The sequence below is a fragment of the Peromyscus eremicus genome, chromosome 12, assembly GCF_949786415.1.
Source record: "Peromyscus eremicus chromosome 12, PerEre_H2_v1, whole genome shotgun sequence".
NCBI classification, from domain to species: domain Eukaryota; kingdom Metazoa; phylum Chordata; class Mammalia; order Rodentia; family Cricetidae; genus Peromyscus; species Peromyscus eremicus.
In genome coordinates, this window is record NC_081428.1 from 80,531,041 (window position 1) to 80,555,351 (window position 24,311).

The 24,311-nt window shown below is 45.9% G+C and overlaps 1 protein-coding gene across 1 annotated transcript in view; it reads right to left on the bottom strand.

The window, feature by feature from the left end:
• The window catches only part of Map3k13 (mitogen-activated protein kinase kinase kinase 13), a 48,031-nt gene that overhangs the window by 4,352 nt on the left and 19,368 nt on the right, over positions 1 to 24,311 (bottom strand). The window contains exons 7-11 of the mRNA XM_059277488.1: positions 15,562 to 15,671; positions 13,108 to 13,224; positions 8,021 to 8,158; positions 3,044 to 3,794; positions 402 to 469 (exon numbers count right to left, since the gene is read on the bottom strand). Of these exons, the coding sequence (XP_059133471.1) occupies positions 402 to 469; positions 3,044 to 3,794; positions 8,021 to 8,158; positions 13,108 to 13,224; positions 15,562 to 15,671 (1,184 nt within the window). The remainder of the gene's footprint in view (positions 1 to 401; positions 470 to 3,043; positions 3,795 to 8,020; positions 8,159 to 13,107; positions 13,225 to 15,561; positions 15,672 to 24,311) is intronic.

Consider the following 24,311-nt stretch of genomic DNA (forward strand, 5'->3'; position numbering starts at 1 on the left):
ATCACTGTCACCACCACCTTGGACTGCCCGGTTCCCACAACTGGGAGAAATATGTGTTGTTCCATAAACCCCCTAGTCTGTGGTATTTGACCATAGCAGCATGAACAGACTAACCCAAGGAGACCCGCCAGAAACCATCTGAACCACAAACGCGTGCCACCCCTCCCAAACCAGACACTGTCTATGTTCTGGAGTGTGTGACAGTGTATCTATATTCACGCTCCTTGTTGCGAGGTTCTGTGAAAATGAATCTGATGACCTGTGACCTGCTGTGCAGAGCAGCCTGCACACCTGATGGGAAGACGTCAGCGCTTAGTTCAATTTCCCTGTGAAGCGGCTGCAGACGGGTCTCTGGCTGAGCCCCTGCGGCATGCTTGGGAGCTTCCCTGTGGGGGCTTTACCTCTGTCTTCGAGGAAACTCCACTTCACTGTCTACTTCCCCTTCCTCTTCCGAGGAGTCATCTCCACTCTGAGGACAAGGAGAGAACAGATTTAACTTTCATTCTAAAGGGGTTTAGTGATAGCTTGCTGATGGCGTCTTCGAACATCTCCATCCACATCCCAGGAGGGTAGCATACAACTGGAATCCCGTCACTCCAGGGGCTGAGGCAGGTGGACCGAGGGCAGCCCAGGTACATAGAGAGTTCCAAGTCATCCTGAGCTATTTAGTCAAACGCTGTCTCAAAAACAAACAAACAAACAAACCCCCAAACAAAACAAACAACTCCCTAATACCAAAGCAAAGCAGCCCAAACCAACACATCCATATGTACCCTCCATTCAGCAGCAATGCTCCCCATTTCTATGACAACAGCCCCTTTACCAGATGCTAGAAGACACAGAAGTGTCCCTTTGCCTTCAGAAGGTGGAGGCCCCATGCAAGTGTCCAGAGGAGAGTGGAGAGGAAGCTGACGAGGTCTCGGATTTGGGACACCGTCCTATAACTGCCAGTGGTTCTAGGCCTTTCATAGAAATTCCATCTTGAAGGGGCTTTCCAGTTCTGCAAGCCCAGCAAGTGCTTCCTCTTTCCAAATCAATTGTTTTGCCACTAATACTACAGTCTTGTGAAGATTACAGTGTTTAAATGTCAGTGTTAAATGTCATACAGTATTAAATGTAAAAACAACCCGTGTATACTCAACTCCAGAACAGCACTTCCTAAGTATCTATAGTCACCACTTTTCAGTTATAAAAAGGTTCTTCATGCATTTTCACCAAGTCCACATGTTGACGGGGACAAGGTTGCTCTGGCCGGGACCACTGAGATGGTTGCTGGGTTCTGTGGCCGACGTGAGCGGGTGCCTAAGTGAATGGCTGGCAGCTAATCTTCCCCATAGGGAAGATCTCAACTGGCACTAAGGGCAGAAAATCGGTCATAGGTAAAATCAACTGTCCTTACCCCAGCACCATAGTCCCTGGATTACAGTCTCCTAGGAGCTTAGACAGACCCACCACTGAGCTGGTAGAAAGAATCCAAAGGTTGAGAGTAATTTACATTTACAAAAGCCAGTTCTAAAATATCACAATCTTATTCATTGTATTTTGACATGTATTTTTTCTTAACAATAGGAAAGACAGGGCTGGAATTAGTAATCCTGATTGCCAAGATGAGCAATTACATCAGGAACCCCCACAGAAATGCATCTTGGGAAAGAGAAGCTGAGCTGCTATGGGGTGTGCAGTTCCAATGAAGCTGAATGTGCTCTGTGTTCTAGGGCCTGCAGAGCCATATATGGCATCTAAATGGCAGCAGGGTGGCTCAAAGGCACATGTGACATGGAGTGACTAAGAAAAGGTCTGGGTTTCTTATGCTTTAAAATTGGTCACTGAGATGGCTGGGGGCAAAGGCATCTGCCGGCTATGGTGGTGTATGTCTATAATCCTAGCATACAGGAGGCTGAGACCAGAGAATTCTGAGTTTGAGACCAGCTTGGGCTACACAGCAAGACTCTGTCCCCCAAACCAACCAAACCGACCAACTAGCCAACCAGCCATCCTGTACATTCTAGAGGGATGGACTCTATGTTACCAGCTCCAGGGGTTGGGTTGGATGCAGAATGGATTAGCTCACATTGACCTCACGTGGACCTCTGCTCAGCCAGCAGCAGTGGCACACGTGGAGGAAGGAACACAGTTCTGGAACAGCACACAGTCCCCGGCTGTTGCTCCTTTCCCATGAAGTATCTAGTTGACCAAACAACCTCATCTTACACCCCCTTCCCCTCAGCTGTGATATGAGCTGAAGCAATATTTAGGATTAAATGCGCACCATGTCCCAAACACTTCTCACAATCACCTCTGTTAGAAACCTTAGCAAGGCAAGCTAACATTAAGCAGGCTGCATTCCAGATGCCATTCTAGATTCTCTCTACTTACTAATTCATGTAGTCTTCAAGTCGACCAGCATGGCAGAGTCCACTACTGGGCCCTCTGCATGGACAGTGGTGGATTCCCAGAGGTGCTAAGTGGACGACCCTGGCTAGATCTCCAACACCACAGAGGACTGCAAGGCGGTCAGTGGAGAAGACAAACAGGTTTCATGATTCAAGACTAGCTGGGTCAAGACGGCTGTTAACGTTACATTGTAAGGAGCATTGGTGCCAAGGAGATTAAGAAGCTCGAGCTTTAAAAAGCTGTGTCGCCAAAATAGATGCAGGAATGTTAGGTGACAGTTCACTGTGTGTCTTCTCCAAGACCATGTTTGCCATTGTGCACCAGGAATCTCCACTTCCTAAACTTCCTTGGGCCACCCCTCAAGATTGGAGTTCTAGGACAATAGTTTGCAAACATTTTGACTATGTGTCTTTAATATATGGTTATCCTGGTCTCCCAGTTCAGTAATCCCTCAAATCAACTCCCTGGCCCACCTCTGGAACACCACGGAAGGAGAAGTCAGTCTTTAGAACAAAAGAAACATCTGTGCTCTGTGGGCTCACGCTTTCCCAAAGGCACACCTTTTAATATCCAGTTTTATAATGTGCACCACATGATTGACTCTGACATCATTTGATGGCAGTGACGGGCTACTCTTGTCATACCTTACCTTCTGAAGGGGCCGTGTCTTTTGAGGTAGCATTGGGGGTGGGAATTGATGAGAAATACCGGATTGACAGCCATTGAATCCATTTGCCTCCATTCTCTCGGAGCCTTGGGCATTTCCTGAAAGAGGATTGTGTGCTGGTGAACTGGAACAGTCTGGGCTGCTTCCCACTGGCTCAGTGGTGGGAACATCTAAAGATCCAGAATGCTCTGGCCTGCACTGGAGACAGGGATCATAGGCTTCGGTCTGACAGCAGCCCCAGGGTCCACCTTGCTCAAGTTCAGAAGCCCTCCAGCAATCTGCCGCCATGGCTGTGGAGATGAGGTCCGGGCTGGAGCCAGGCATCTGTCTTTGAGCATGGTTGCTGAGTGGACTCCGCAGGGCTGCTGCTGGGCCAAAATACCTCAGGTTGTTGGCACAGGTTGCAATGTCCTGCCCATGCATATTGAGTCGGGGATGGCGGCTCTGAGGCAGGGCAGAAGGGGGTTGCTGGTATTGCTGCTGGGGAGAAGGGCAGGGAGCCTGAGCGTGATGCAGGTAAGTGGGGTGGGGTGAGTTTTCCTGGGTCGGCTGGCTTTTCAAGATTGCTGCAAAGTCACTATGGCTGCCTCGACTGTTCCCTCGGCGGTGACGAGGTTTGCTTCGGTATCGGCTCTTGCTGCTTGACGTGGACAGTTTGGGGCTTCCAGACAGAGGGGATGCAGTGGGAGCCACCTCTGCACTGGGGATACCTTCAGAGCGTAACAGGTCTGGCCTGGGACGAAGAACAGATTTGTTTCAAACACATCAAAACATGTTTAGCATTGGGGTAAAATGCGCCAAGCTTTTGAATACACCCTTGGGTTGTAAATTTGCGACTCTGGGGATCAAATCCGGTGTCTTGTGCCTGTTAGGCAAGTGCCTTACTGCTCAGCTACATGCCTGGGCCCACACACTTGGTTGTTATTGTGTGTCTGTTTGTTTGAGATAGGATCTTACTCTGTAGCCCAGGCTAGTCCCAAACTCATGGCAATCTTCCTGCTTCAGCCTCCTGAGTACTGGACCTAGTACTGTGAGCCACCCACCTCGTTTCACATACCCTCTCAGTCAGCATTCACCGACACAGGGATTTATCCAATAGAGACAGCAGATGCACACAGAGAGCTGCTTAATGGTACAGCACAGCGCTGTTTAAAACAGCAGGACCTGGGAAACCATCTACATGTCCACGCCCAGTGACTTCTCTCTAAAATCTAATTATTCTTGTGGGAGGTACACATGGTGTGTGTGTGTGTGTGTGTGTGTGTTCCATGGTGCATGTATGGAGGACAGAGCATAACTTAGGGGAGTCGGTTCTCTCCTTCTACCATGGGATCTGGGGATTGAACTCAGATCATCAGATTTGCATGCTGTTCTCATCTGGGCTGTCTTACTGGCAGCTTTTATTCCTCCGGATTCTGGGTCACTAGCTTTGTTCTGCAAGGTCCTTAATGTCTTCCTTGTGATCTTGGCTGTCAGCCTGGTACTCTCACAGCAAGGTATGGGCGTGGGAGTTTCCTCACATCAGACATCTGTCTAATGATACATCTGGGCATGCTGTCCATCCCAGAGGAAAGAGGTATGGTACCACAGAACAAAACCTCAGGCTCATTGGCAAGATCTAAAATGTTCAAGGAGTTTGGTCTAGACATGGTCTACTGGAAAGATCCACCCTGTATACAGCAGGTACTCAATAAATCCTCATGAAGTTAAAAAGTGTCTCCACAACCCACAACAAAGGAAACGAGATAACCGAACGAAGGGGCAGCCTTCAGAACAGGAGTAAAAATCTTTGCCAGCTAAAGACCTGACAGAGGATCAATATGCGAATATACAAAGAGCCCCAAAAACAAACAAGAAAATAAGTGACCATAATAAAAAAAAGAAAGGCTAAGGAACTGAACAAACATCTTCGGAAGAAGAAATACAAATGGCCGATAAAGACTAGAGAAAGCTAACAGAGCTGGGGGGACAGTTCAGTCAGCAAGGCACTTGCCACAGAAGCTCGAGGAGATGCGTCTGATCCCCAGCACCCATGTTTAAAAAAGAAGCTAGGTGTGGCTGCATGGTCAGCTTGGGGGGTGACTGGGGGGGGGGGAGGCAGAGACAGGTAGACCTGGGACCCACTGGCCAGCCAGCCTACTTAGTGGACTCCAGGCCAGTGTGAGACCCTGTCTCAAAAGAACAATGTGGACGTCATCTGAGGAGCAACAGCCAAGAATGACCTCTCTCCATTTGTACATACATACATGCGCACCTGTACACACGGGCACACCTATGTACACACACACACACACACACACACACACACACACACACACACACAGCTGAAAACCAGCAGCTCACACCCTTAGCCACCAGGGAAATGCAAACTGAAACTGCTCTGAAATTCCTCTCACCTCAGTGGCGATCAAGAAAACAAATGACAAGAAATGCTGGCAAGGTGTGGAGAAAGGGGCTTGCTTATTCACGCTTGGTAAAGTGCAAACCGGTGCAGCCACTGTGGAAATCAAGAGCTCCTCCAAAAGCCAGAACTAGAATTACCACACGCCCTAGTGTTAGCACTCCTGTGATACACCTGCTACAGAGACACATGCACACACATGTTCACTGCAGCTCTACTCACAGCGGGTGGGAAATGGAAGCAGCCTACACACACATCAACAGAGGAGAGGATGATGGAAATGAGGTACATATGCACAATGGAATTTTATTCAGCTGTGAAGAAAAATGAAATTATGAAAAATTCAGGAAAATGGATGGATCTGAAAAATATTATATTTATGAGGTAACCCAGGCTCAGAAAGACAAACTCCCCATGTTCTCTGTCATATGTGGATCTCAGTTTCAAATGTAGACAGATGTATTTGTGTGAATGAGCATGTGTGGAGGTCAGAAAACTAGAAAGGGGCCCCTGAGAGTCAGGGGAAAATCTTCAGGGAGAAGAGTGTGTGTGTGGGGGGGTTACAGAACGCATCTGATAGGAGTGTGGAGGGGAGATTACTAGGGTTGGAAGGGTTTAAGCAGGGATGGGGAGCATGGAGATGGGACATAATGTTGTGTGATATTTTGTTTGTGTTCTGACAAATAAAGTTTGCCTGGAGATCAGAGGGTGGAGCTAGCCACTAGTTAACCATAGAGGCTTGGCAGTGGTGGCACACACCTTTACTCCTAGCACTTGGAAGGAGAAGAAGGGAGATCAGGAGTTCAAGGCCATGCTGGGCTACATGAGATTGAACCAGTCTAAAAGGGAAACAGGGCTGAGTGGTGGGGACACATGCCTTTGATCCAGAACTTGGGTGGCACATGCCTTTGATCCCAGCACCCAGGAGGTGGAGACAGAAATAAAAGGTGGGTGGAGACAGGATCTTGGCCCATTCAGTCTGAGGATTCGTAGAGACAGGATCACCTGCCTATTAGGTCTGAGATTTAGTAGAGGTAAGAAGTTTCTGGTGGCTGGCTGCTCTGCTTCTCTGATCTTTCAGCTTTTACCCCAATATCTGACTCCAGGTTTTCATTGATTGTTAAGACTAATTAGGATCATGCTTCAAGGTAGGGAAGAGGAAAGAGAAGAGAGTTACAGGAAGGTCAACCAAATCTAAGAATGTACGAAAATGTCATAAAAGAAAAAACCCTACTGCTTTCTAAGTTAATAAACATTTAAAAGTTAGAGATACATTCTTGGCTTGTGTTTCTCCTTCCTATTTTCTTATTGCATTTGGTTCGAGTCTTACGAGCCAAGGACATTCTCTCCTTTATAGTAACCTGTCTGGGATGGAGCCAGTTCTCTGGCATGTGAGAATTATAAGGCTCCACAGCATTTGGTAATTCTGAAAAGGAGTGAAAAAGTATTGTTTTTGAAGGTGCATTGAACTTGGGGCCCCATGCAGCTAAACATACATTCTACACAGAGATGTAACTCCACTAAGATTAAACCAGTATAAAGCCAGAGTTATAAATGGGGAAAGAAGCTGGGCATGGTGGTGCACACCTTTAATCCCAGCACTCAGGAGGCAGAGGCAGGAGGATCTCTGAGTTCGAGGCCAGCCTGGTCTACAGAGCAAGTTTGAGGACATCCAGGGCTGCACAGAAAAACCCTGTCTAGAAAAACCAAAACATAAAAAGAAAGAAAGAGAGAAAGAAAGAAAGAAAGAAAGAAAGAAAGAAAGAAAGAAAGAAAGAAAGAAAGAAAGATCTCTTAAAACTAAACCCCGCTTTTGAACACCAGCACCCTAAAAATGATTTCATACTATTCAAACTTCACAGTGAGGTGTGATCACACATGTTTGTTACCCTGGCTACTTAAGAGATTGAGACAGGAGGGCATTAACGAGTATGAGGCCAGTGTGGGTAACTGCCTAACAAACAAACCAACAGAACCAAACAAAACAAAAGTCATAAAAATTCCATGCAGAGGTAGAGTATGGGGCACCACTCAGCTAGGTATACATAATTATCAATGCCCTGTTTTTATTTTTGGTGGTGAGTTTTACGTTATTAAGAAGAGCTAAGTAAACACATTGATAAAATATGCACAGACCACTGTGTCAAAAATAAAGAATTACGATTAACTCAGTTTTTTCCAAGGGTTATAAGAATAGAAAGAAACCCCATGTAACATAAAGATACCATTTACCCATGAGGATACTGGATTTGAAAGAGGCCAAGCGACATGGCCCAAGGCACACACTTATAAAGCAGGGCTGCAGTTTCAACCAGCCTGACTGTCCCTGTTGTATACGTCTCTGTTCTGTATTTGGTGCTAAAACAGAGTGCCCCAGGCAGTAAAAAGCGAGACTTCTGGGATCTGTGCCATGCTCTGTCATCTCCCTACTTGGTTTTACCACAGGCCATGTGCTGCTGGTGAGCTACAGAAAGGCCATGTCCACGACATCTGAGACTGCCCTTCTGCAGGTGACCCCATTCATCTAAATGTCAGCTGGATGGATGCAGTTTTCTCACCGCTTAGTCTGTACCCCGGCCTTGTGGGGCACACCCTTCCTTTTCATGAGTTTCTCCATGGCATTGGGGTGGATTATCGGACGGACAGGGTGTCGCTTGTAGGTCCCAGGATACTTTTTTTCCACCGCTTGCTCTCTCCTGTGGGACAAAGAAAAAAAAACCACTCTTTGGTTTTGGTAAGACAGAAAGGCAGGACAGAGATGATCTAAGATGGTACCATGGGAGGCCCTGATGGCCTGAGGTTGTAGTCTACCACAGCCTAGTAGCTGTCTCTGAGCTCGGCAACACGGACAACTTCCACCTCCTCACCCCAGGAAGGCGCCCTGTTCTCTACCTGACGTTACCTGGAGATGCCTGACTTACCTCTAGTATGACCCTGGATACAGTTCCCTGCAGAAGCTTGCCCCGCTGCCCATATGGTAACTAGACATTGTGCTGGGACCATTACTATAGGACTGTGATTCCACGTATGATAACTCAGACTTGTACCAGGAGCTTTATGATAGGAGCGTGCTGTTTAGTGTAAACTAGGTGAGTCCCCAGCCACTGCCCCATTCTTTCTCTCTCCCCTCACTCTGGAGTAAAGCTGAGCTGACTCACTGAAGTTATATCCCAGACAGATATCTCCACTGTGCTCACAGGCTGCTCAACGCTCTTTGTCATCGCTTCTGCCCCTTGTCCTCGTGGACTGGTGGCCAACAGGCTGTGAGGAAAAAGGGGAACCTCACAACTATGGGACCGGAAGACACTCTCCTAATCCCCTACCTACTGAAGAGGAAAAACAGAATCTAATCAGAGGGCTGCTAACCAGAGCACTGTATTAAGCATCCTCTATAGAACAAGTGGGCACTGGGGATACAGGTTGGTGGTTAAGTGCACTTGATGCTCTTCCAGAGGACCTGAGTTCAATTCCTAGCACCCATGTTAGGTAGTTCACAACTGTCTATAACTCCAGATCCAATGAGGCAGAGAACTAAACAGAGTTCCCAAAAGATGAAACACAAATGGATGAGAAACATTTTTAAGAAATGTTCAACATCCTTAGACATCAGGGAAATGCAAATAAAAACCTCTTTGAAATTTCATCTTACCCTAAGTAGAACATATACGACTAAAAAAGAAAAAAGAAACCAAACCAAACCAAACAAATCCACCCCCCGCCCAAATAAATGGTAACAAATGCTGGCATCCCTGTAGATGGAGGAGAACACTCATTCACTGCTGTTGGGAGTGCAAACTGGTGCAACCACTACGGAAATCAGTGTGAAGTTTCCTCAAAAAGCTAGAGACAGATCTACCACATGACTCAGCCATGCTGTTCTTGCTCCATACCCTACTCTAGAGATGCCCACTCATCCATGCCCAGTGCTACACTAGTCACATCTCCAGGAGACGGAAACAGCTAGACATCCATGAATTGATGAGTGGACAATGAAAAGGGGTTACATTTACACAACGGCATATTATTCAGCTATTAAGAAAAAATGAGATGGGGCTGGAGAGATGGCTGAGTAGTTAAGAGCACTGGCTGCTCTTCTAGAGGTCCTAGGTTTGATTCCCAGCAACCACATGGTGGCTCACAACCATCTGTAACTCCAGGATCTGATGCCTTCTTCTGTCCTCTATGGGCACTCTATGCACTTGGTGCACAGACATAGACACAGGCAAAATAACCATAATATACATACAATTTTTAAAAAAGAAAGTAAAATGGAAAAATCTTAAAATGAAGAAAAACAATATGAAATTGGCCGGGAAATGGATGGAGCTGGAAACAATCATACTGAGTGAGGTGACTAACTTTCTCTCATTTGTGGATGCTAGCTTTGAATTTTCAGATAGGTACATTTCATTTAGAATACCCATAGAGGTCAAGGAAATAATAAGAGGGTAGGGGGGGTGCTTTAAATGCAGAGGATATTAAAAGCAGTGGTATAAAAACTTAAGAGGATGAGCGTAACAGGATGGGTTAAATTGGCATGGGGAATGGGAGAACAGGGTAAAGGAGGGAATATGGGAAGGGATACATAACTCTAGAAAGTCTTCAAAAACAGACAAATGGAAACCTACCCACTACTGTAGAAGCGCTCTCTCTCTCTCTCTCTCTCTCTCTCTCTCACACACACACACACACACACACACACACACACACACACACAAACACACACACCACACACTCTCACACACACCAGAGAGAGAGAGAGAGAGAGAGAGAGAGAGAGAGAGAGAGAGAGAGAGAGAGAGAAATTACCCTATAAAGATTCAACAATGCTCTTACTAGACGCCACAGGCTAACAAATAAAACGCTTAGTGCCAGGAATAGGTTACTTCTTTTGTAGTTTGGGCTCCATTGAGATTCCATAGATCCAAAACATTACAGGCTACTGCCAATGCTTTGGGTTACCCTCCAGAACCTGACAGTAAGACCCTATTGCTGAAGACCTTGTACTAGAATCATAGAGCACAGTATGAAGCTGGTACTGATGTGGAAACTTCATCTCTACTGGCTAGCTCTCATAGTGCTGGAAGGTCCCATGTATGCTAGTGGAAGAGGAAAGTAGTTGTCAGTCTTGCCTGCTGTGAACCCTGAGACCTACAATAATGACCAGTGTGGCAAGGCATGCCTGCTGGTGCAGTAGTGGCACAAACAGCAGAGGAGTAACCACCACCTTCTCACTCGGACTGAAGTCCCTCCCACTCCATTATCTGAAGCCCATGCTGGCATCATCGTCAGGCTGAGCAACTCTGGCTACACAGGCCACAGGCCTAGGGGAGAACCTCCTACTATTCTGCTAAATGGACCGAGTATTAAACTGACTCCTAATGACTTCTCCTTACACCTATAGACTTATGCACCTCTCAGCTCTCCTCTGAGAAGCTTCTAGTTGAAGCAGATGGTGATTAACACAGAGACCTGCAGCTAGCTGTTGTGGAATGTTCATCCCTAAATGGAACATAAGTATCATACCCTGTCTCAAGGCTCAGAGGTCATGGTGGAATAAGGGGTAGAGAGACTGGAGGAGACAGAGGTGGGGAACAAATATGAGAAAACAGTGTTCTCTGGACACAAGAAGACAGTTGCACACATGAATTTAAACCGGCTATGACAGCGTGCATAAGCCCTGTGCAAGCTCAAGCCAGATCAAATCCTAGCAAGGAGAGAGGAGTTTGACATAAAGTCCCATTCCGAAGCCAAGGAGCTGCTGGCAATTGATAGCTGCTCAAAGAGGGAGAACTGGATTTCTTTAAGAGTGGCCACAGGGGACATAAAGCTGGTTTAGTGAAGCATTAATCTAATTAATCTTATCAATAAAAAATCAGGAGTCAGATATTGGGGTAAAAACTTGAAAGATCAGAGAAGCAGGGGAGCAGCCACAGTTGCTTCCTACCTCTGTGGTTTCTCCATCCAAAAGGACTGAGATCCTCTCTCCACCCCACCTTATCACTTCCTATCTCCTCTCTGTCTACAATCCTCCAAACCTCTATGGTTAATTTTGTTCAGCTAGTGGCTAGCTCTGCCTTCTGACTCCAAGCAAGTTTTACTTGTCAGAACAGTCAAAATATCATACAACATTTCCCCCTTTTTGTCTAAATAAAATGTGAGGGTTTTTTTTTTTTTTTTTAAGATTTATTTATTATGTATATAGTGTTCTGCCTGCAGGCCAGAAGAGGGCATCAGATCCCATTATAGATGGTTATGAGCCATCATGTGGTTGCTGGGAATTGAACTCAGGACCTCTGGAAGAACAGTCAGTGCTTTTAACCTCTGAGCCATCAACCCTACAGCCCAAAGGTTTTTTGTTTGTTTGTTTGTTTTTTTCAAAACAGAGGTTTCTCTGTGTTGTTTTGGTGCCTGTCCTGGATCTTGCTCTGTAGACCAGGCTGGCCTTGAACTCACAGAGATCCGCCTGGCTCTATCTCCCAAGTGCTGGGATTAAAGGCATTCGCCACCAACACCCAGCTAAAAGTGAAGGTTTTAACTAACAAAATAAAACTATATATAGTAAGTACAACAATTATATAAATATATATAGGGAATAATTACATTAACAATGTCCAGTCCATTTGCAATTGACAAATTCAGAGAAAAATACTCCATTATCTGTCCTATCTTGGTGAGTCCAAAGTGTGGTACCTAATTCACTTTCTATCTTTACTTGTATTACCAACCCCAAACTATGCTTTTATGTCTTTCAACCTTATACACTTTACACTTCTTTTGTGCGTTTCTTTTCTGAATTTTGTAACAAGAAAAACTATAACTACAGAGCAGCTGCGAGATGGGAAAACTTCTGTTTACAGTTGGGTAGGGAAGTGGAGGGTGGATCTGGGAGCAGATGGGTGAGGGCTGAATATGGTCAAAAGTCAGCTCATCATACAAAATTCTCAAATAACTAACTTGAAAAATACTTCAAGTAGAAAAGAGGTCCCATTCATATTAATACAGTGTGTAAAATTATAAATAAAATTATCTTTTAGATAGACAGAGAGGGAGAGGGAGGGAGGGAGAGGGGAGAGGGAGAGGGAGAGAGAGAGAGAGAGAGCAGAATTTGCCTACAAGTTCTACCATACTCACCTTTGTACAACAAGGCTGCTATTCAAGTTTAAGCAGACAACCTGAAGGTACTGAATTTAAATGAACTCAACCTTATTCTGCTCAAACTCATGCATTATCTGTTTCTTCTCCAACCCAATAAAGGGCAGAAGCTTTGCTTCTTTGGGGTGCAGACCCACGGCCGTTTGGCAGCATCAGGGATCCCTGGCACGGTTTTCAGCAGAACTGTACTTCCCATAGGTCAACAAGCCTTATCTTATCCACATGAAGTTCTTCTGAAAATGAAGCCCCTCTCTGAACCATGCGGCAGAGAGACGTACACATGCTAGTCCACTAAGTGGTCCCAAATCAGACCTGCAGCCACTCTGCTAATGTGTATGCCTCACCCTGGCGGGGACCTGCAGACTGCAGTCCTTAAGGAATGTTGACCGAGTAACTAAAACATGAGCATGCTCACTGCAGCAGCACTGTGCAAGCACAGCTGACTGACAGACTCGGAGCAGCGAGGGCTGCCACTGGCCGGAATACCTACTTCAGCAGCTCCTTCTCTCGCATTTCCAGCTGCAGCATGATGGCGCTCAGCTCCATATACAGATTGTTGGCCCGCTCAAGCTTTCGCTCATAGTGCTCCCGGATGTCCAGGGCATGTCTGTCAATGGAAACACAGGATGAGCCAGGCCGAGGAGACCCGAGGTCAGCTCTAATGAAACATTCACAGCCCCGGGGGTTTCTATTTTAAAATTTTTTTAACCCAGTGATTCAGACAAGGAGCGGGGGATGGAAAGTCTGAGCTCTGTGTTTTATCCTGAGGGCCCCTCCAGCTACACAGAGAGCCAGGCGGGCCATCGACAAAGTAAGAGTACAGTCTGTGTGCACTTTATAGCCTTCATTTCTGTACACTGGCACAATCTTGATACAATATAATATAGTCCCATATTAATGGACATAATTTAAAGTTAATACCATGATCATATGCTTATCCACAGCAGTGATCTTATCTGGGTTGGTGTGGCCTCAAACGTAACCCTTCACCCATAAGGTGGCAGTATTGGAGGTGGCGGCAGGGAGGTCTTGGAGGGAGCCTTTTGTTTCTCCACCGTGTGAGGACACATGCGGGTGCCATGATAGCGCGAACCGGTCTGCACTAGATACCGAATTCGCTGGTGCTTTGGTGTTAAACTGCTCCGCCCCCAGAACCACGAGCAGTACATTTCTTCTGTTTATAAATTGCTAAATCTAAGGCACTTTGTCACAGAGGCCTAACTGCCTAATACCATAGTTATGTTGACTGTGCCTTAGTAGGTCTTGAGGCTGGGATCTGGAGCTTATAAATTCCTGGCCTCCAATGGCACCAAGAATAGTGGAAGTGCTCTAAGAATCTGTGTTCAGGGCTGGCAAGATGGCTTAGTGGTTAAGAGCACTGGCTGCTCTTCCAGAGGACCTGGGTTCAATTCCCAGCACCCACATGGCAGTTCACAACTGTCTGTAACTCCAGTTCCAGGGGATCTGACACCTTCATAAAGACATACATGTGAGCAAAACACTAATGTACATAAAATAAGAATAAATAAATCTTTAAAAAAAATAAAAGGAATCTGTGTTCAGAGGACCATGAAGGAGGGACACAGAGTTGAGAGGAGAGGGTAAGAAGACAAGTGACGGTAGTGGTGTGTGCATGGTGTGCACACGCCACGGTGTGTGTGTGTGTGTGTGTGCGTGTGAAGTGTGTTCCTCACCTAACTGTGCTGGAGGCCCTCAGTTTACCTCTGCACTGCACGGCCCAGGCTGGCCGGCCCACAAGCTTCTGGGGAGTCTCCTGGCATTGCCTCCCATCCTGCCCCAGGAGCTCTTGGATCATAGCTGCCATGCCCCGATTTATGTGGGCTCTGGGAATTCGAACTCAGGTCCTCATACTCCTGTGCAAGACCTTTACTCACAGAACCATCCCTCTAACCACATGGTCTCTTTTTATTACTCAAATGTTAATTTTTTTCCTGATCATCGGAATCTAGTTTATTTTGAAACAGAACCATAATGGCTCAGATCCTGGAGACTGGGAGGGGATGTTGCCACAGCCACCCTGTTCTTAGGTCCTTCTCCAGCATGCCTGCTGGTCCAAGCACTTTATGTTAGTTATTTTTAACTGATACAAAAGCTGTACATATTTACAGGGTACCAAGTGATATTTTGATACATGTATTTGTTGTACAGTGTTCAAATCAGGGTAACCAGGGCAGGAGAGATGGTTCAGCTGTTAAGTGCATGTACTGCTCTTCCAGAGGACCTGAGTTCAATTCCCAGAACCCATATCAGGTGGCTAACAACCATCTGCAAATCCAGTTCCAGGGGACCTGACCCCCTGGCCTCTGTGGGTATCTGTATTCATGTGTTCATACCACATGCAGACACACACATATATTTTAAAATGAGAAATTAATGAAAAAAAATCAGTGTAATCATGGCAGTCTCCTCCAACAATGATCATTTCTTTATGTTGGAAACATTACAAATCCTTTCTTCTAGCTTCTTTAATATTAAAAAAAAAAATCCCAAAGTTAGGTGTGGTGGTGCAGTGCAGGCCTACAATCCCGGTACCCAGGAGGCAGAGGAAGGCAGGTCTCTGTGATTTCTAGGCCAGCTTGATCTGCAACCTAAGATCCAATTCAGCAAGGACCACAGAGTGAGACCTTGACTCAAGCAAGCGATCGAGCAATCCAGTACACTGTTGTTACGCGCCACCACCCCAGTGTGCACAGAACTGGAGAACTTCTTTCTGTCTAATTATGACAGCATCCATTAGCCAGCTTCCCCACCCCGCCCTCTGCACATCCTGTAGTAAGCACCACGCCGTTCCTGCTTCTTTGAGACCAGCCTTTTCAGGTTCCCCGGGAGGGTGAAGTCAGTAATGATGGAGAGCTGGAAAGCGAGGGGAAGACTTGGGGAGACTGAGGCGGGATTCACCGGGTGAGAACGGGGGTGGGCTGACCTGAGCTCTTCCCTGCGCCTGCGGATCAGCTCCTCGTCCAGCCGGTGGATACAAGCCCCTTCACTCTTGATCTTCTCAAAGTGCTTTTTCACTTCTTCTCTCCATTCAGCCTGAGGGAGGAAAGTTTAGCTTTGTAAACACTGTAGTTAGTCTCCTTCCCTGCTGTGTCCATGGGACCCAGTAAAGACATTTCCTCCCGTGCTTCTCCACGCAAACTTCCTACAGGAGTTTATTCAGGGGACGTGTTCAAGAAGCGCTCAGGAATCATTCACAAACCATCTCCCACTTCCGCAGCTGCAAGCCGCACGCTTGGTCCTGAACACAGTGCTTTCTCTTTCACAGTTCCCCGCAGCAGTGGCCACCAGAAACAGCACAGGGCACAGCGATCAGTCACTTCTGGGACAAAAGTGCTCAGCTGACAGCAAGGTGGCAGAAAGAAAGCCCTGACAAATGTGTTTAACATGTTTGTGAGGTTCTGAGTATCTCCACATCCGCTACCACATCGGCTTTGCTTAGGAAAGAAGAGATGGAGCAGAATATCCCAGAGTGCATGGGCAGAGCAGTACCCTCTACAGGAATGTGGGCTGAGGGGGGGGGGGAGGAGAGGGAGGGGACAAACAATGTAGGAGTCTCACAAGATCACTGAGCCAAGGGACCGATGTCTACTACATGATTCAGGTTACCGAAGCTACTTCCACTTTGCAAATACTCAGTGGTTTTAATGAGGTGAGATGTGTTGTTGTTTTTGTTTTTGTTGTTTGGTTTTCTTAAAATCACTTAAAAAAGTCAAGGAAGGGGCTGAATTTCACATTTGGGTCAGCAACAGGACAACCACACAATGACAGAATTTGGGGGTAAAGAATTGTAGGGAGGGAGATCCAGAGCGGCTATGAAGTTACACCTCTGCTGTAAGCTCACAGAGTGAGAAAGGACACTGTGCCCTCCATGGGACACAATTTCCAAGTCAACCCCAGAAGCTGACAAACTCCTGCTGGGTCAATAGGCCAGCTGAATAAAATCTCCACTTAGCTGTTTTCTGAAAACTGATGTGTGGACTACCATCACAAGAGCCCAACAAGGAGACTTCTCCATGGGCTGGAAGTATAACCGGGTGTCTCTAACAATGTGCATTCTCCCAGGACTGCTCCTCCACCTTGAGACACATGCCAAGAGACAAACCTCTGCATCATGTGCAACGTGCAGTGCGGCTTTGAATTTTTGAGGGGGCGCCAGCCAAGCTGTCTCCTACAGCGCTGGACCATCTGCACCCCCACCGGCAGTCCGACAGGTTCTGATTTCCCCACACCACCACTAACACTTGTCTTTAACGTTCCTGATCATGGCAATCCCATTTCTCAGCATCCATCCAAAAGAACTGAAATCAAGATCTTGAAAAGGGATTAGTATCCCAGCTCACTGCACTATGCCTGTCAGCACTCTTGACTGACAGTTGCGCCTAGGAGCCACCAGTGATGGACAGTTGATGCTGAGGGCATCTTATCAGCAGGTAAGAGGAGGCAAGGTCACTGCTACAGTAAGAGCAGAACCGTGTGTGTGTGTGTGAAACACCCAGTTATTCCCCATGGAGCAGCATAGTGACAAAACACAATCAGCCTCCATCTTACTAATCTTAGGAGTTCATCAGAAGAAGCACTGAGAAGGTAACAAAGCCAACTCAGGCTGAGTTCTTAGCTCCCTGGTAGGTAAATAATAGCACGTTACAAGCCAACAACACACAGGGTACCTGTGCTCCTGTTCTTCACTAGTCCTTCACAGAGACTCCTTAAGTAAGGGAAGAACGGCGTTCCCCATTATTTAGGTGAGTGGGTGGGGGTCACACAGGGTCAGGGCAGGGTTTAGGGTCAAGGCTCACAGCCTTCCTCACACTTCACTAGCAGTTCACAAATACTTCATTATCATTAGCCAGATATGGTCTCAATTTCAGACCAAGACACATCAATTTATAAATAGTTGAAAAATTATTGCAACTAGCAAGGAGGTATTATATATTGCAAACAATTTTTAAGCAGTTGAAAAATTACTGCAACTAGCAAAAATTGTTGCAACAAGCAGACCAGGAGCTATTGAGGGAGAAATGACATTTTGGGTCTGGAGAAAACCTTGGAGGGATTAATGAACAGAACAGACATTACTGTACTCTGAACTCTGTGTTCTCACACCCTGAGAGTCCCAAGGTAAAGGGATGAGGTGGAGCTTTGAGGAGGTGATAGGTCAGAAGGGCTAGAAGAGAGGACTAGAGGAATGAGATGGAAGATGAGAAAGAGCCAGATGGGGAAGAACAAGATGAGAAAGAAGGAGATGAGAGAGGAGCTGAGATGGGAAAGAACTAGATGGATGAGAACCTAGATGGGGCGGAACTAAGATGAGAGAATTAAGATAGAACTTAGAGGGGACAGCAGATAAATGTAGAGAGAAACGAGGCAAGAAAGAAACTAGGCATGAGAACAGAACTGAAGCTGTGTAGAGAGAAAACTGACTCAAAAGAATAAAGTATATGGACTAAAAAGTTTTGTGTACATAGATTCATTTCATATCATCAAAGCTTAGATTAACAGCTGGTCGTAGATTCTTCCCGGACCCTGGGAAAGGACTATTGAGGGGCAGAACCCCCATAGTCCTCGATAGGGGGCAGGCTGGGACTTGACTGCCCTTCGCCATGAAGAAAGACCACAGAGAAAGAATGTCACCCATGAAGCAGGATGTGTTCTTCTGACGTCCCACATCTGCTGGGGACTTGGACTTGTCGTGGACTTCCTAGCCTCAGACTGTAGGCAATAAACTGGTATTGCTGACAAGCCACCCGTGGATAGTCATTTAACCTGGAAGCCCACGTTAAGGAGGATGCCCGACATACTGCTCTCCTCTCCTCCCCTGACCTATTCTCTCCTCTCCTGGCCCCAAAAGAACCTCTAGCGAGGTCAGCACTTCATCTTGACCATTGACCCAATAATGAAAGTGAGCTGGCCCACTGGAGTAGTGACTGGAGGTCCTTGGCTGCTCTGCACAGTGCTCTGCATATGGGAGGTTTTCAGGAAAGTTAACATTGGCTTGAGAGCACTGAAATAAAATCTTCTAAAAAATAATTTATTTATTTTTATATATGTGCATTGCATTGGTGTTTTGTCTACATGTGTGTCTGTGTGAGGGTGCCATGTGGGTGCTGGGAACTGAACCCAGGTCCTCTGGAAGAGCAGCCAGTGCTCTTAACCACTGAGCCATCTCTCCAGCCTCTCTTGAAGTAAAATCTTAGAATATGACATTTTCCAAACATATATATTGTTAAATTGACCGTTTCAGTGGCTTTTGACTTAGTGCTTCTACCAAAATTGGCTTTTCAAAGTTGCGATACAAGATAGTTTGCCAGTAAAGGGAGCAAAGCTGTCTGCAACCATATCCTACATTGGAAAGATTTCCCAGAGAGCACTTGCTGCTACTCTTGTTTCACAAAAATAAATACATAAAAATAAATCACATCTTTGCTGACATCAGTGACAGTACTAAAGAGTTTCTGACACATGTCTGTGTTTGAGGACTGTGCTTCCATGAGAGTCCATCTGAGTGCATAGCAAGAAAAACACAGGAGTGCCATGAATATGCCTCCTTTATTCTCAAGGTTAATTTAAACTGTGTGTGTGTGTGTGTGTGTGTGTGTGTGTGTGTGTGTGTGTGTGTGTGTGTGTCTGAGTATGTGTACAGGTGAGCAGATGCCCATGGCAGCCAGAAGAGGACACTAGAATCCCTGGAGCTGGAGTGACAGGTGGTTGTGAGCCCCTGGATATAGGTACTGGGATCTGAACTCAGGTCCTCTGGAAGAGCAGCAAGTGCTCTTAGCTGCTGAGCCATCTCCAGCCTCAACACTGCAGCTTTTAAACTAAGGCCTTTAATCCACTTGGGGTTGATTTTTGTGCAGGGTGAGAGATGTGGCTCTAACTTCATTCTTCTGCAGATGGACATCCAGCTTTGCCAACACTGTCTGTTGACTGGATCCACCCCCACCCCACCCCCAGTTATCAATGCTTTTGTCAGAGAAGAAGCTGCCGTTTATTTCCGATCCAAGCCTACATGTCTGTCTCTGTGCCAGTGCCAGCAGGCGTTCACCACTATGGCTCTTGGTGTACTCTGAGGCTGGGTACCGCAGTGCCTCGAGCACCATTCTGTCTGCTGTCTGCTTAGGACTGCTTTCTACGCATGCTCCTTTGTGATTCCATATGAATTTTAGGATGCTTTTCCCTAGCTCTGTGAAAAATGTCACTGGAATTTTGTTGGGAATTGCAATGAATCTTAGAATACGTTTGCTAATATGACCATTTTCACTTTATTAATTCTGTCAATCCAGGACGATGGAAGGCTCTCCATTGTCTGGTGTCTTCTTTAATTTCTTTTTTCATTGTCTTGAAGCTTTCATTGCAGAAGTCTTTTCATACGCTTGGTAAGGTTTACTCTAAGTACTTAGTTTGGGGGAGCTATTGCTAATGGGATGTTCTTCCTAACTTCTTTCTCAACGAGTTAATTATTATTTATATTTATAAAAGCTGCTGGTTTTTGTATGTTGATAGATTTTGCAACTTTATTGAGTGTGTTTATTAAATGCAGGAATTTTCTGGCAGAATCTACAGAGTCTTTTAAGTGTACAGTCATGTCTGTAAATAGGGATAATCTCATTTCACTTTTAACCTTTAAACTTTACACATTTCTCTTATTGTTTTAACTAATGCTTTGAATAAATAATAACAACACTGAACACAAGAAGAGAGGTGAACACTCTTGTCTTGTTTCAGGTTTTAGAGGAAATGTTTTCTGCTTTTCCCTGTTTAGTACAATGTTGGCTCCAGGTTTGTCATGTATAATCTTCATTGTTTCAAGGTAGTTTTGTCTAACCCTAACTTCCTCCTCCAGGACTTAAAAAGCACATTCATTCATTCATTCATTCATTCATTTCATTCTGTGTGTGTGTGTGTGTGTGTGTGATTCTCTTCCGCTCTGTGGGCCCCAGGGGTAGAACTCAGTCACCAGGCTCGGCAGCAAGTGCCCTGACCCACTGAGTCATCTCATCAACCCTTCTCTAGAGCCTCTGCTGTGAAGGCATGCTGACCCTTGTCAAATGTCTTTTATGCATCTATAGAGACGATCACATGATCTCTGCTCTAAGATCACTTTTATGGGTCTATTTATACAATTCAGGGGTTAAGAAGCTTGTTCTGGAACCGTGAGACCTGAGTTGAGATCCAGCGCTCATGTAACCAGTCAGATGTTCCCATGAACTCCAGCAATGGCAGCTCTGAGCCCCATTATCTTCTTTTCACTTGTCCGCTCACCAGCGGCCATTCTGACTTGGGTGAGATGGAATCTCAGAGCAGTTTAGTTTGTGTTTCCCTGAGGGCAGATGATGCTGGGCACCGTTTCCAAGTATTTCTTGGCCATTTGCAGTTCTTCTCAGAACCGTTCATTCATTGTTATCTCGTTACTGACTATCTTGGTGTTCACTTTTTTGGTCCCCTGTTTTTCCGGGTATTAATCCCCGTCTGCCGTGGAGTTGGTAATGACTGTTCACGCTGGTCACTGTTAGCTTTTGAATTCCACAAACTCTCATGTGTGGGTCCCAGAGCTACTTCCTGTGCTCCTGGCATCATTTCCAGAAAGCCCCTGCCTGTTCTTGCATCTTCAAGTATTGCCTTGTGTTTTTCTCCAGCGCTCTCAAGGCTTAACACGAAGGCTTTTGATCCACTTTTGTGCAGGCTGTGTGTATGAGAGAGAGATGCAGCGCTCTGTCCACATGTGGACACCCAGCTTCCCCAGCACCGTTTCTTGAGGAGGTCGTCTTTGTTCCAGTGTATGTTTTTGGCCTTTGTTGAGGCTCACTGGCTGGGTTGGCTATTTATTCTCTTGTTCACACGTCTGCTCTGACACAGCGCCACACTGTTTCTGTTCTATGGCTCTGCGCAGTCCAGATCAGGTGGTGTGACGCTTCCAACATTACTTTCCAGGCTCAGGGTCACTTTGGACTTTCTGGGTTTTATGCTTCCTTATGATTTTCAGGATTTTTTTCTAGTTTCATAGACAATGTAATTGGTATTTTGATGGGGAATGACTTGAATTTGTGGATCACTTTCAGGAATCTAGTTGTGTTAGTTAGATTTTGCTAGCCTGCTGTGATGAACATGGCCAGAAGCAACTGGGGAGGAAAGGGTTTATTCGGCTTACACTTCCTCACTGTAGTCCATCACTGAAGGAAGTTAGGACAGGAACTCAGGCAGGGCAGGAGCTGATGCAGAGAGCATGGAGGGGTGCTGCTTACAGACATGCTCCTCATGGCTTGCTCAGACTGCTTCCTTATAGAACCCAAGACCACTACGGGCTGGGCTCTCCCCTACCAATCACTAACTAAGAAAATGCCCTACAGCCGGATCGTATGGAGATATTTTTTTAATTGGCACTCCCTCATTTCAGACAAATTTAGAGTGTGTCAAGCTGACATAAAACTAGCCAGCAGACTGGCTGATTTTCCGATGTTGGTTTCGCCAGTCCTTGAGTGTAGGAGATCTTTCCTACCAGCTGCTGTCTTCCGTTTCTTCCTCCTGCACCTCCACTGCAGGGTCCTTCACCTCTCTGTCAGGCTTTCTGCATCGTGAAGGAGACCTTTTTGTCTGGTTTCTTTCTCAGCAAGTTCATCTCTGACGACTAGAAGGGCTGCTGACTTCTGCATGTGGATTCCCTACCCTGCGATTTGCCGAGAAGGAGCATTAGGTCTGAGAGTTTTCTGGTGGAGTCCTTTCAGGAAGGGCTCCTGCTGTCTTCAGACACTCTGATTTCTTCCTTTCCTACTTGTACTCTCTCTGCTTCTTCCTTGTGCCCAGTCCTCTTTCCAGCAGATGCTCCCCACCCACCCACCCCCGCCGGTAAGATCACCACCCCTGGCGACAGGGTCTTTGGTGTAGAGTAAATGCCTAACATTGGCTCTCAAATTCTCATGTATCAGAACCTCATTATTGTCTTATAAATTATTGAGGACTCCATGTAACATGTTTTTGTGGGCAATACTGATATTAGGCTAGACATTAAAACTGTGAGTTATATACATGAGCATATAAGAAAACATTCTGCTTGTCATCAGAGTTATATCCCACAGCACATAGTTTCTAGAGCATCCTGCATATACTCCTGAGAGAACAAGATTAAAAACAGTAAGTAACAACTTAATGTTATTATGAAAATACATTCTTTCTTATGGTCGCCTTGAAGAAGTCTCAGGATCCTCAGAAATCTCTAGGCTGCATTCTGAGGGCTGAAAAAGCTTTTCCAAGTCTCACTTGGAGAAGAAAATTACATTTTCCCTGATTCTTATCTGTAAAGTATGTAGACATCAATTTTCCCTATAGGTTAGCATAACTTTTTTGCACTTAATTTAGTCTATTTTTAGTCAATAAATGTACGTGATAAAATGTCTCTTTAAGAATAAATCTTTGAAATGATATTGGAAGCCACTGCAGAGATGGAGTTCACTTCAGAAAACTCATTTTAGAAACTTAATAACACTGATAACAAATGAGAAAAAGCCATATGTCCAGTAGGAAATTTAGCATTAACAGTTCAATTCTAAGCTGGGCATGTGGTACAGGCCTGATATCCTAGCTACTTAGGATGCTAAGACAGGAGGAATCCCACATTCAAAATCTATCTGTGCTATAGAATGAGTTCAAGGCCAGCTTGGGCAACTTTGCAAGACTTGTATAAATAAAAACAAAACACAAACAACAGAAAGCTGAGGTAGAGCTCAGTGGTAGAGTGATGGCCTAGCATTTAAGAGGCCCTAGGTTCAAACCCTAGTATTGCCAAAATCATGATGATGATAACAATCTTAAGGTGTAATTTAGGACCATCACATTTCTTTAAGAAGCTGTATTGTTTTGCCTTGTGCTCTTGCCTGGGTCTGACTAGGGAAAGGGAACTTGTTCTCCTCTCCAGTCACTCCACATCCACAGTAATAGAGCTCAGAGCACCATCCTATGACACCTGCAGCATTTCCACCCAATAGCCATAACCCTTCCCCCCTCTGGCTCCACGCCCTTACAACCCACTCCTGCAGACACTCTGGTTAAGAGGTGATTTCTGTCATCAACCTCTAGAGTCTAGTCTGGTGGCCTGTGACTTGCTGCAGTCCACATGGCACTATGGCGGGCGTGACACAATGCAGCATGACGATCACCTGTCCTGGGTCTCCCTTTCTTGATTCACTTGTCACCATGAAAACCAAGGGGACGTGAGGAAGCCTGAGCTAACTTGTGAAAGAATTAGCGGCCATGCGCAGGACAGAGGAGCTCTAGCTCCTGGCCAGATGTTCAGCACACCTGCTAAGGAGGCCACCTGGACCCACCTTCCTGCTAACCTGGGACCTGCTTCCAGACCTCTAGGTAAACTTGAAGCATCACAAGAATTGTGTAGCTCCAACTGCCTACGGAATGGTGAGCTAAATAAATGCGTAAATTGTTTTTTAAGTGCAAGTTGTGGAAAATTTAGTACAATGAAGGCTAACGGATACTTTAAACTACTTTTTATTTGGGACCACTCGGGCCTAATTCTGCTGTGGCTTGGTCTGGTCCTTAAGTTCCTGCTTCTTGTCTTCAGCTTTTGTGCTACCATGTGAGCAAGGCTTTCAGGAAGAACAGTAGTGCTGAATGAAATTCAGGCGGAGCAGTCTTCACGTCCGCTTTGTCCTTCTTCTTCAACAATGT